General features: G+C 38.2%; 1 protein-coding gene across 1 annotated transcript; it reads right to left on the minus strand.

Moving 5' to 3' along the window:
- Positions 1 to 10,548: 10,548 nt before the first annotated feature.
- LOC114405932 (putative cysteine-rich receptor-like protein kinase 35) lies at positions 10,549 to 13,228 on the minus strand. Its single transcript, XM_028368459.1, has 5 exons — positions 12,981 to 13,228; positions 12,724 to 12,868; positions 12,275 to 12,402; positions 12,041 to 12,149; positions 10,549 to 11,079 (listed from the first exon to the last, which is right to left on the minus strand). Exons 1-5 carry the CDS (start codon positions 13,191 to 13,193, stop codon positions 10,706 to 10,708), a joined length of 969 nt encoding a protein of 322 aa, XP_028224260.1. The 5' UTR covers positions 13,194 to 13,228; the 3' UTR covers positions 10,549 to 10,705.
- Between the last annotated feature and the right edge of the window lie 69 nt (positions 13,229 to 13,297).

Genomic DNA, 13,297 nt, shown 5'->3' on the forward strand with positions numbered 1-13,297 from the left:
AATAACAAATTTCTTCTAACACTTCTTTATGACACATTCCTTGTTTATTATTTTTAATTATTCAGTTAACAATAAAAAGTATGCGTAATACATATGTATCAAAGAGTAAAAAAAACTTCCATAAAAATTCTATAGGTGTTGTACTTGTATGTGTTATTCTCTAATTAAAATTAAATTTTCATATTGGTAGTACACAAAAAACTATTTGCATTAAAGAATTATGTATACTATTGATGTGAAACACTAATTCTAATTGAACAATAGCTCATAAAACACCTATATGTGTAAGACAAAAATTTTATGTAACCAATTAAACTTTTATATGGAGACAACTAAAATCAATTAAATATTCATTAATATTAAGAAGATTAATTAATAGATATATATGTGAGTTATTGTAAATTTTTTGGATTTTTATCTTTATAAATAAAAAATATTCATTAATAACATGGATGACAAATATCCTTAAAAAAAGAAAAGGAAAAAAATATTCATTAATAACTTAGACGACTTTTAATGAAACACTTACCTACCTAAACCAACCAATTGAACCTTTTTTTGGACCCATATCTAAAAACAACACTTACCATGATATCAACCGTCCTCATGCTGAGATACATGTGAAAAGTTTACTACAAAGACACTATTTACTTAGGTGGAAATCACAAACATTAACATGCATTATCCACTAATATCTATTTATATGGTCTCTTGTGGACAAACGTTTGTTTCATTATTACAATATGGAAGGATCCAAGTTAGAGATCATCAGCGAGGTGAGAGTGGAGGATAATATTGATCATAAGTATGTTCGTATTCCAATCCACAGGTTAAGAGCCAGAAGACTTAACCTTGCGCTAAGGGTTAAGCCAAAGAAAACCTCAAGGTTAGACTACACTTGCATGTACTTCAGCCATTTTTCTTGTACGTACGCTTTAATTTTTTTTATCATTGAAAAAAAAAAGCCATCTTACTCTGGATAAATATTACTAATAACTTTTGTGGCTTTCACATTGTATCTTTTGATTTGCCCTAGCTAGCTATATTTGTCATCATCCACTGATGAAAATTTATTTTATGAATACATTCTTGAGAAAAAAGAACATAGAAGCATCAATAAACAAATTAATCGCTTAAGTAATGAGTATTAAACAATTTAAAAATGCTTTTATTAAGGTTTAAGTTGTGCTATAAGCACTACAGACATTTGTATTCAGGAAAAAAACTAGTCATTTGTAAAACATAAATAAGAATGTCAGCAACATATATATATATATATATATATATCTTTGGATATATTATTATTATTTTTATTGTTGATTGAAATTCATACAAAATCTACTAATTTATCACAAGAATCTGTACGGAATTCATGAAATGAATTGAGTCTTATTATTATATCGTCTCATTTACCTAGAATTTCTCATAAATTCTTACAAATAAAATAATACTACGTTGCATAATATCTTGTTATAGCATTTTTTCAGTTCAGTACTGGAACATCATTATGTCTTTTTAACTATTTTTTGTAGCACATCAACTAAAAAGAAGGACCAAGAGCTGGTTATTGCTGCATTCCCATGGCATGAATTGTTCGTGTTTCTGAATCAACAATTCCTTGGAGCCCTTCAAGTTGAGTATCAAAACAAGACCAAATCGCCCTTCGAGACACACCCAATTCACATGTGGACTTTCCTAACTTCCATATGCTTTTACAGTGTGATCCTTGCATTCAAAATCAACATTAAGGCTTGCAGTAATGACCACTTTGCTTTTATCCTCAAACATGTTCTTCTTGTCTTGGGTTCACTTTCCTCAGCCTCCTTATTGTGTATCTTCCAACCAGGCCAGCATTTTTGGTTTCTCTATGTCATAGGGATATATATGCCACTAATGCTGGCTCATCACTTGCTCCAAAATCAAGTGTTGAAGGTTTTGGGAACTATAATGACTTCAGCTTCCCAACTTCGAGACTATCTAAATATGTTTTGTGGATGCATAGGGCAGTGACGGTACTCGTACTTCCTCAATATTAGAAATGCTCTTTTTGATTGTTGATAAAAAATTTATTAGAATTTAAGAAGTTACATGTGGATGTAGCATGAGAAATTATTAGGTGGTTTTTTTTTTTAATTAGCATTATTAGGTAGTGTTGAGTCACACTACTTGATTCATGATATGGACCAATTTATATATGACATGTAATAAAATGTTATTAATTATTTTACATATAAAAACTTAATCATGTGTCACATACAAATTGATAGGAATCATGAATAGGTGATAACCCAAAATCACCTGTTAGTTTATTGTTATGCGCTGGTCGTGGGGAAGGGAGAAAGGAGAGGGGGACTGAAGCTCTTAAGCTTGTGAAATCCTTGATTCGAGGTCAAGGGCCTCCTCACTAAATTAATAGTTTCTGGAAATATCACTCTGCATTTTATTCATGTATCCTCAAGCTTTTATACAACATGTCTATAACAAGCTAATGATGCTAACGGTCTTAACGGTTTTCTAACTGCCTAACTAACAGTTCAACAAACTCGTAACCGTGCATGCAAGCACGTGCTTATTCTTCATATGCAGTCTTCTAAGTATCGTGGTCGCGTGGTACTTCGTTTGGGCCGTTCATATGACGCAAGTGGTGAAGGTGCTTCGTCCCTGTGCGTGTTGCCGCTGCTAACACTATCCACCCCTGGGAAAACCACCTTGTCCTCAAGGTGGTGGGCGCTTCGAATATCGTCCCATTGTTCCCAAGTTGAATCTTCTGGAGGTACTCCCTGCCATTGCACCAACACCCATCGTGTGGGAGGGTCTGTGGATGAATCTTCGCGAGAGTCCAGGATGGTAAGAGGTTCCAAGATGGGTCTGTTGTGTGACGCGTCGGGGGGAAGAAGGGCTTGTGGTAAATCCAAGGGGCCATGGTGTGGGCGAAGTTGGAGGAGGCTTACCATAGATCACCTCGTATGGAGTGAGCCCAGTACCGGCGTGTTGAGAGGTATTGTATGACCACTCTACGAGGGCGAGGAACTTGAACCAAGATGCAGGTTGGTGATGCACGAACGAACGCAAATATTGTTCCAGTGTTCGATTCATTACTTCTGTCTGACCATCCGTTTGAGGATGGTAGGCAGTACTCATTCTCAATGAGGTACCACTCATCTTAAAGAGCTCCTTCCAAAAATGAGCTGACGAAAATTGGGTCACGGTCAGAGATAATGCTTCGAGGGAATCCATGGAGTTTGCATATGGTATCCATGAACAAAGTGGCTACTCTGAAGGCTGTGAACTGCGTTGGAAGGGCACCGAAGTGGACGCCCTTGGAGAATCTATCGACCACGACCATGATCACCGTGAAGCCGTGGGAGTTGGGGAGGTGAGTTATGAAATCCATAGAAAGATCCTCCCAAACTCCGGCCGAGATGGGAATTGGTTGTAACAAGCCTGCGTTTTTACGCGTGATGTGTTTGATTTGTTGACACACTGCGCATTCACGAACAAATCGTTTGACGTCTGTGCGCATGTTGGGCCATTGGAAATTAGACTGGAGTCGGTGCAAGGTCTTCTTGACTCCGAAGTGACCACCCACAGGTGTTGCGTGATATTCATAGAGTAAGGAGGGAATAAACGGGTTTCGCGAGTCTAACCATATAGCCCCTTTGAAGATGATAAAATCATCTGAAATGGAGAATCCACGGTGAGCTGATGGTTGGGATTGAATGGCATCACGCTGCTTCTGGAATTCCAAGCTTGTGGTGAGGGTTGCTTTTAGTTGAGTGAGGAATTCTGGGTGAGGAATAGAGAGGATCAAATACTGTCCTGAGGATGGTTCATCTCGACGAGATAATGAATCCGCGACAATGTTAGAAGTACCCGCTTTATATTGGATATCATAGTCGTACCCAAGAAGCTTGGCTAAGTAAAATTGCTGCTCCGGCGTTTGAACCACCTGAGACATAAGTTCGCGAAGGCTCCGGTGATCGGTGAAGATGGTGAACCTATGGCCCAGTAAATACTGCCGCCACTTTCGAACCGCGACGACGATGGCATGTAATTCTCTCACGTACGCAGAAGCATGTTGGAGACGTTGGCAGAAGGGCTTGCTAAAGTAGGCTATAGGGTGGCCATGTTGGTGAAGCATAACTCCCATAGCAACGTTTGATGCATCTGTTTCAACGACAAAGGGAAGAGTGAAGTCTGGTAGGGCTAATACCGGTGCAGCTGTCATAACCTTCTTCAAAGTATCGAAGGCGGTTTGAGATTCCGACGTCCAATGAAAGGAATTTTTACAAAGGAGTTTGGTCAACGGTGCAGCAAGAGCAACGTAGCATTTCACGAACTTCCTGTAGAAGCCTGTGAGGCCTAAGAATGCCCTAAGGTCTCTTGCAGATCGCGGGGTATGCTAATCCATGATAGCTTGGATTTTTGCTGGGTCAAGTTTGACACCATTGCCGGAGACAACGTGACCGAGGTAGTCCAGTTGGCGTTGGCCAAATGAGCATTTAGATTGCTTGAGGAAGTAACGAGCCTGCAATAGTGAGTTGAAGACACAGTCTAGGTGTTGAAGATGGTCATCGAGAATGGCGCTATATATCAAAATGTCTTCGAAGAAGACTGCGGCAAATTTCCTCAGAAAGGGGCTGAGTAGGGTATTCATGGCGGATTGAAAGGTAGATGGCGCGTTGCAAAGACCAAAGGGCATCACCCGATATTCATAGTGACCGCGGTGAGTCCTGAAGGCAGTTTTCTCGATGTCCTCTTCTGCCATGAGGTTTTGATGAAAGCCCTGCCATAGATCAAGCTTTGAGAACCATGAGGCATGCCCTAATTCGTCAAGTAACTCATCGATAGTTGGAAGGGGAAAGTGGTCACGAATCGTTATCGCGTTTAAGGCCCTATAATCAATACACATTCGGTAGGTACCATCTTTCTTCTTCATCAGAAGTACCGGAGAAGAAAATGGGTTGCGGCTTGGGCGTATGAGACCTAAATCTAATAGTGCTGAGACTTGTCGCTCAATTTCCGTTTTCTGGAAATGAGGATACCTATATGGGCGCACGTTAATGGGGGTGGCCGTGGGAAGAATGTTGATGTGATGATCGTGGTATCGGGATGGGGGAAGAGATGTAGGTTGCTGGAAGAGTGTCTGATATTTTTGTAAAATGGTGTTAATGGTGGGAATGGTATGGGGAGTGTGTGGGGGTTGATCTGTTTGAGAAGTTGGCAGAAGGGCAAGGTGGAAAAGGCCCAAAGTGGAACTGGTAGACAACATTTGTCTAACCTGGGTGGTCGAGGCGAGGGGAGAGTCTGACTTGACATCAGCGTGAAGGGTGATAGGTGTGCCCTCGTGGGAAAATTGCATGGTGAAGGAAGTGCAGTTGGTGATGATGGGACCCAAGGTGCGAAGCCATTCGACACCAAGTACTACCTCAGCTCCACTCACCGGAAGTACCCGCAAGGTGACTGTGAATTCGTGCTCCTGGACCATAAGCATGGTATCAGCACACAACTGCCGACAATCCATCACTGATCCGTTCCCTACCATTACTCGCAGAGGCATCGTATCTTCCAGGGGGAGGTTCAAAAATCTTGCAAGTCACGGTTGAATGAAATTATGTGTGCTCCCGCTGTCTATCAAGATGGTGACGCGTGTGTTATTAGTGGAGCCATAAAGACGAAAGGTGTCTGTGGTAGGAACTCTTGCCATAGCATGGAGGCTGATGTGAGGTTGAAGTGGGGTTGGGTCGAAATGTGGGTGGGGTTCAAGTGTGTCTGGTTGGGCCTCGTGAGGGGTAGTGGTGGTGTGTTCATCAAAGGATGATATTTCCGGGGAAGTCTCGCCAGAATCTGCTATAAGCAGTAGGATGCGTCCTTTGCACCTGTGTGATGAGTTCCATTTCTCATCACAGTTATAACATAGAACCTTCTCGCGTCTGTAGGCCATGTCCTCTTGTGATCTTTGAATGAAATGGGTTTTAGGCTTAGTGTGGGGGTTACTGGTTGGGTAGGTTGAGGGTGGTTGAGATGGTGGGAATGAGGATGAAGGAGAGGGCCGGGAGTAATGTTTCTTGTGGTCGTTGATTTTGTCTTCCTGAAGATGAGCTAATGAGGTGGCTTGCGGTAGTGAGATAGGCTGGAAAGCTTGTACTTCGCGTCTGATCTCTGGACTTAACCTAGAGACAAAGCAACTAAGCAACACTGAAGGAGAAAGTCTGGTGATTCGATTGGCTAACCTCTCAAATTCATTGAGGTACTCCGTGACTGAACTTCTCTGAGTCAACTTGAACAAGGTTCCTCGCGGGTCATCGTAGAACGACGGAGCGAATCGTGCTTCGATTGCCTGGAGTAGTGCCGGCCAAGAGGTGATGAATCCGTTCTGGAACATCCATTGGAACCAGCTGAGGGCTGGACCATCGAGGTAGAAGGAGGCTACTGTAATGTGTTCTTCCTCTGGGGTTCCTTGGTACTAAAAAAACTACGAGATTTTGAAGATCCAACCCAGTGGGTCGTGACCGTCAAACTTGGGAACATCGAGCTTGATGGGAGGTCTGGAGGAGAAAGAAGGATGAGTGGATGGTGGAGTGGGGTGGGAAAGGTGCGAGAGACGTTCGCACATGGCTTCAACTTTGTTGGCAAGGTCGGAATGTCTCTCAGAGAGGGCGATAATGGCCTCTTCTAGGCGGTCTGTGGTCGTCCGGCGAGTCCCGTGCTCCGCCATGGGTGGCAGGTCGGATCAGTTGTTATGCGCTGGTCGTGGGGAAGGGAGAAAGGAGAGGGGGACTGAAGCTCTTAAGCTTGTGAAATCCTTGATTCGAGGTCAAGGGCCTCTTCACTAAACTAATAGTTTCTGGAAATATCACTCTACATTTTATTCATGTATCCTCAAGCTTTTATACAACATGTCTATAACAAGCTAATGATGCTAACGGTCTTAACGGTCTTCTAACTGCCTAACTAACAGTTCAACGAACTCGTAACTGTGCATGCAAGCACGTGCTTATTCTTCATATGCAGTCTTCTAAGTATCGTGGTCGCGTGGTACTTCGTTTGGGCCGTTCATATGACGCAGGTGGTGAAGGTGCTTCGTCCCTGTGCGTGTTGCTGCTGCTAACATTTATCCTGATTGATGTCTTTGACACAAAATATAACCATTGTAGTAAAAAAGAACCAAGTGTTAAAGAAGTATTTGCCAAGGGTGTGTTTAAATTACGATTGGATATTTCGAAGCAACAAACAGAGGAAAACTCTTTTGTTGGATGGGAGAAAAGGCAACTTACATTCTTTGAATATCATGTTAATTATATTAGTATATAGTATTTATTGACTTTATCAATTAATTAAAGAATTTGACTGATTGTACTCTTTCAATTATATTTTTTGTAATATTTAAGATTCTAATTAAGAATTTATTTAAAGAAATCAAATCAAGTATTACTTGAATCAATTACTTGTTAGTTTACTTAATTAATTTATGTGTGCATGTATGCTCTCAATGAAATACGGTTTCGACGTGGTTATGAGCTATTGGCTCCATCAGGTATAAGTGAGAAGTGACAACTGCCTTCAAGATTTTGTTCGTAATACTATATTATTGCTCTATCACCTATATATGTTCGTCCTCTTTTGGGTCAAATATTAAAATAATGATATTAAGGGATTCAAAAAAGGAGTATGACACATTGGCTCCCACCAATTTGTATAGCCACAGCACACTATTTGTCCAATAAAAGTATATATATGCGGGATATGTAACTAATATTTGACGAGAATACAAAGCTACGCTAATCCATATATGATGAGATCATTATAAGTTATAATCTAGCAGTAGTGCTTGACATAATCAAATGGACTAATGCATCATTTCCTAAAAGCAAATGAACTAACTGAAAATTATGACTTCAGATATTATTTTAATCAAATCTAGCAACACTATATGCCATCAAAAGGCTTACTCCTAAATCGAATTCTATTATATATAAACAAATCAAAGAGAGCATGTGACCGCATAAAATTGTTTTAATTCTTTATATTTAAAAAGAGACCTCAGTGTGACTACAGATAATGGGTTGAAAAATTTGAAGGAAAAATTGAACTAAAAACGAGCCATACATAAAGTTTGGACCAAATCACTTACCCAAACCTGTAGGTTAAAAGCAAGTAAACAAAATAATCAGTTTCATTAATTACAGCAGAAAACACAAAGTTGATCATTGGGCTGGGATTGCCAACAATGTTCTTTTGGACAAAATTAATGATAGGGATTCAGTCTATTATTATCACCAGCTAAGAAAATGCCAACACTTTCAATTTCAAACAAGTAGGATTTCTCCATATATTTTTGCAACCGATTATGGAACCAAGTTTAACTAGACCTGGTTAAATATGTGCTAGAACTATTAAGGTCCTATTCAACTCATCCTCTTTCGAAATATTTAAAGAAATATAGGGTGGGAAGGTCAGAATTTTTTCTTTTTTATAGCTAGTAAGGTCTGAAATTTTTGCAACATATTTTTTGCCCCATTATTAATGAAGTTGTCTCCAACTATATGCGTGTTTGATTTGTTACTGAATCTATGAAAAAATGATTGGCATCTGGGAAAGGAAAATTTCTGTCATTAGGTGGAAGAATTTGTTCTTATAAATGTTGTCCTCTCAAGTTTACCATTAAACTTGTCATTTTTCAAATTAAGCCCCAAAGAAAGTTATAAATACTTTGATATAGGAATCCAAAGATATCCTTCTTAAGTTCTTATGGTCTGTTGGCAAAGATGCAAAATAGATCGCTTGGGTGGGGTTGGCTATTAAAAATATAGAGCTTTTTAATTTAAGTCTTCTTGCAAAGTGCAAGTGGTGATTCCTAGTTGATAGACAAGTTGTATGGTATAAATTGCTGCAACATAAATATGGCTCTTTTGATCTAATGACTTTTATTGGAAGAAGGGATTGGAATTCATGTATCAGCTTGACTCATGCATGGTACGGTAATGTTAATATCAAGGATTATTTAGGTTCTATCAGCTTTCCTTAGATAATTAAAAATGCTATGATAGCACATATGATGGAGTGGTGAAATGAAAGTTTGGACTTGGAGGAGGAGATTGTACGTGTGGGAAGAGGAACTCTTAATTAAGTCTTAACTTATAAACTGTCCAATTTGTAATGGTTTTCTTCAACTTAAAAGAAGTGGAGCTGGATTAGTGGATTTGGAAGGAAGACAACTCTCTATTTTTCTGTTAAGTCAGCTTATTCCTTCTTGCAGAATCAGGTAGATCTTGGAGACATATACTCATAGTCTAAGCACAACATAGTCTTCACACATATTTGGAAATGTTCCCTGCCTTTGAAGGTTTTGAGTAGGTAAAATGAGCTACAAGGGATTTCTTGCGTATTTACTACATGTGATGAAAACTGATCATTTGTTTTTTCATGTCCTTTGTCTTATTAGCTTTGGTGTGCTGTCTACTCATGGCTTAGATTCTCAATAGTTCTGGCACGCTGTAACTTGGTCAATTTGAAACCAAATTTTATTCCAAAGGGGATGTTTTGATTTGGTTGGTAAACTGGATCTTAAAAAAGTGACATCATGGTCTTGGTTTTTTGGCCAAACCACAAGGACATCACTACACTTTTTCAGATTGGTGTATATGTCCACTTGAATGTTTTAAAAGCTTATCTTGATGCACAAGGGTGTGGAATTAAAGTATTTTTAGGAAAGACTTGTGCACCGGAAGCAGCTGGTATCTCATTACACTAGCTTGCTTGGGGCTTATGTCATGCACTCATGCTATATGTACGGTGGTTAAGCATATATTGTATTGTGCATATTAAAGTAATTTTGTTATTTTACCACTAGTTTCTATGTCTGATTCTGTGAAAATTTTGAATAGCTCTAATAATGAGAATTGGAAGGAACCTCTAGGTTTGTACTTAGCCATTGTCAATATCAAATTAGCTTTGTGGGAAGAAGAGACCCTAGCTTATACAACTGAGATTATTGTTGCTCTTCATTAGAGAAGGGGGCAGTGTCATTAAATCCAACTCAGATTGGCTGGTCTGACTGAAAACCGGATCTATAACTGGTTCGAGTTACTTTTAAGATCAGATATGTAGTGGACTTGATATTGTCCTCATTAAACTAGTAAAGGAATGGGTTAAACTATTATAAACTACATGGCAAAGAAATCCGAACTTGTGGGTACCCACTTGAACTCGTCCTGACTTTGACGGAAAATAATCACTTTTATTGAATTTGGATATGAGTATGGATGAGTAGTACATGATTCTTTTAAAATAGGATGGGTATATAACTAGGGCCGGTCCTGACACTTTTCATGAATGGGTGGATAAATCGGTTAACTGATTTATTCGTTCTCTATTACTGATTTCATTGGTGTAAAAGGAACATGACAGTAAATACTCCAAATATTTTTCATTGTATATGTTTATTCCCGGAATGATGAGGGTAGGAGACAATTTTTGGAATGTGTTTTATTGGAAACTTTAATAGTACTGCCAGATGAATGGAAGGAAAGAGAGGTTCAGAGGAAATAGGGAGAATAAGAGAAATGGTAGAATTTAAAACATTTGAAGAAATCTCAATTGCTTCAATAATAACATACTCCCCATACTAGCAGTAAAGTTAGGAAAAGCTGTTAACTTTTTATATACACACATTTTTGGCATACAAAAGTTTGCTAAATTTCTATCAGGATGAAATGAGTTGCTTTTCCCTTTTGGTTGCTCTAGCATCAGCCATACGTTGTAACACCAAAAGATTATCTAGCCTGTGCAAGACATCCCTCATTGTTGGACGGTTTGCTGGAAAAAATTCTATGCATTGCAATGCCAATAAAGTTATTGAAACACCATCTTCAGCACAGTAACACCAATCTTCCTGCAAAGTTTCATGGACAAGAGAACAATTTGGCTTGTATTCTTTCTTGGCCCAAATATGAACCACACCGTCCAAGTTTATGCTTGCATGTTCTCTCTTCCCAATGACTGAAACTCTTTTGGTTATTAGTTCAAGCAAAACAATGCCAAATGAGAACACTTCACAGCTTCTATCCCATTCACCACCTGCCATTGAGTGAAAAGAGGATTGTGTGATGTGCATTACTGTATTAATTATAAATATAAGCTTAGGCTTCAATCTTTTACATCATAGAACGGATGAATGGTTTTTTTTATTTTTTACCCAAACAATTAGAATCTTTAGAGAACATCAAAGATTTTTCAAAAGGCAGGACTAGAAATATTGGTTTAAGCACTAATGCAGCACATATGCAGACACAGAAAGTCTTTTTGCTTTAATAATAGAAACTACAAAACTTAGAGACAGTTATTTAGTGCTCTTCTGGTACACCAAAAATATCCTATATTGCATAACATTGGAGAATTGGAGATGAAGGATAGTTTATGAACAATTTTGTTTCTTAACCCACTGAAATGATTTTTAAAGACAAAACCTTGAGGCTCATACGAGCATCAAAATGGACAATATATTGGATGCAGTAATTCTAACAATGAAGCAAAATTGAGGTGAAAACATTAGCAGGATCCCACATGAGCATCAAAATTTGGACAATAACTCGAATACAATGATCTTAACAATGCAGATGACTCGAGATCATAATATTAGCGCGAGAAGAAAGGCCTAGGTCACACACGTGGCCTGCAAGGTACTACAAAAAATGTTCCACACTTTATCCAATGAAGTGTATTTTAAAGACAGAACCGTGAGGCTCATACAAGAGACAATACAGGTAATATCCCAGATGTAGTGAGCTTAATAATGGACGTAAGAACAAGGTGTTTTCAATATTATTCTCCCACTGAAATTAGAGTTTCACCTTACTAATTAGCACCAATCTTTACTGAAGTAAAACTCTAATCTCTATTGAAGAACAGTACTGAATATAACTAAAATATTATACCTAAAGTTTATCCTAATAAATTAATACTAACATAATTTAGAGTATTATAGTAGGAAAACAAATTGAAAGAAAGCATTTTCGACGCAGATAAAAAAAATTAATACCCCTTAGAGAAAAATAAGGATTGATGTAGCTAGTTGACATTGTTAGTTGTTCCCTTAGCATTGTCACTTCACTAAGCAACACCAAATCAATAAAATTTGGCTTGTAATCCTGCGCCAGAAATGAGTGTTCATGTTGAGTGACAAAACAGAGAAAGTGCAAATGAAAAAGGAAACATCAATACATAAAATTTTCAGAAGCTGAGAAGAGGATTATTGTCATAATAATGTGCTAACCTTGTCGAGAAGAATATGAGATGCACTGATATTCAACACCATATTTTGCTTTTCCTGGTCATGAATGAATTTCAGGAGCTTTGCAAGTTCATGAATTACATTTATTCTCTGAAGCCAATTCAGGTTATCTGCCTCAGCAAAGAAATCACATCAGAAAACCAAAGTAAATCATTTATCTTTGATTCCTATTATATCTCAAGAATTCAAGGACCAAAAATAATTATTGAAATGACCCCACAACTTGGTTGATGATAAATTCTCAGGTACTAACATAGATTAAGGATTAGTACCCATACATATCATTCAACAACAATGAAAGGACAACAAAACGTTAGAGATTCTTTCATTTCTTCTCCAATTAAAACGAGTTTTGAATTTTTCCCTTAACCGTTGACATTTGAAGGTGATAAACATCAAAGCTTGTAATGAAGTAATTAATAGTTTAATACCTTTCATTATTACGTTATCCAAAGTATCAAGTGGATTGAGATCATAAACAAGTCCCTTTGCATCTCTCTCCCAAGTATAACCAATCAACTTCACCAAATTGGGGTAACCTCTTAATGTTGGATTAGTCCAAAATTTTACTTCCTCCTGCAAAACAGAATCATTGAGCTTCCAAAATCCGTGACAGATAAAATTAAATTTGGAAAAAATATAAGAAAAAAGGTTATACAAAAGTGCAAGAGATGGGGAGGGAACTTGCTTTGATAATCAAATTCTCATCATCATATTTGGAACTTAACTGTTCCATTCTTTCACCATCCCATATCTTCACTACTACATGTTGACCTTCAAGGATGCCTCTATACAATCTACCAAACTTTGTCAAGCCAATGAGATTGCTCTGACTGAAATTGTTGGTACATGCTTCCAAATTCTGAGATGAAAACTCAACAAGGTTTGTTGTTGGGTCCATTGTACCAAAGTCATAACAAAATGATATATGGGACCACTTTATATCTTGGAACTGGTGTCACGTACTCACGTTGTCAATGTCAACCTTTCTGCTCTAATAAATTT

The sequence above is a fragment of the Glycine soja genome, chromosome 3 (assembly GCF_004193775.1).
Source record: "Glycine soja cultivar W05 chromosome 3, ASM419377v2, whole genome shotgun sequence".
Classification (NCBI taxonomy): Eukaryota; Viridiplantae; Streptophyta; class Magnoliopsida; order Fabales; family Fabaceae; genus Glycine; species Glycine soja.

Bases quoted from the DNA above. Each gene is read 5' to 3' on its own strand.
- LOC114405932 (XM_028368459.1), bottom strand. From the start codon at position 13,193: ATGGACCCAACAACAAACCTTGTTGAGTTTTCATCTCAGAATTTGGAA. The intron at 12,869-12,980 runs GCAAGTTCCCTC...TCTGTTTTGCAG, and splicing joins ATGAGAATTTGATTATCAAA to GAGGAAGTAAAATTTTGGAC. The intron at 11,080-12,040 runs GTATTAATTTTT...ACTCAATGGCAG, and splicing joins TCCTTATTTTTCTCTAAGGG to GTGGTGAATGGGATAGAAGC.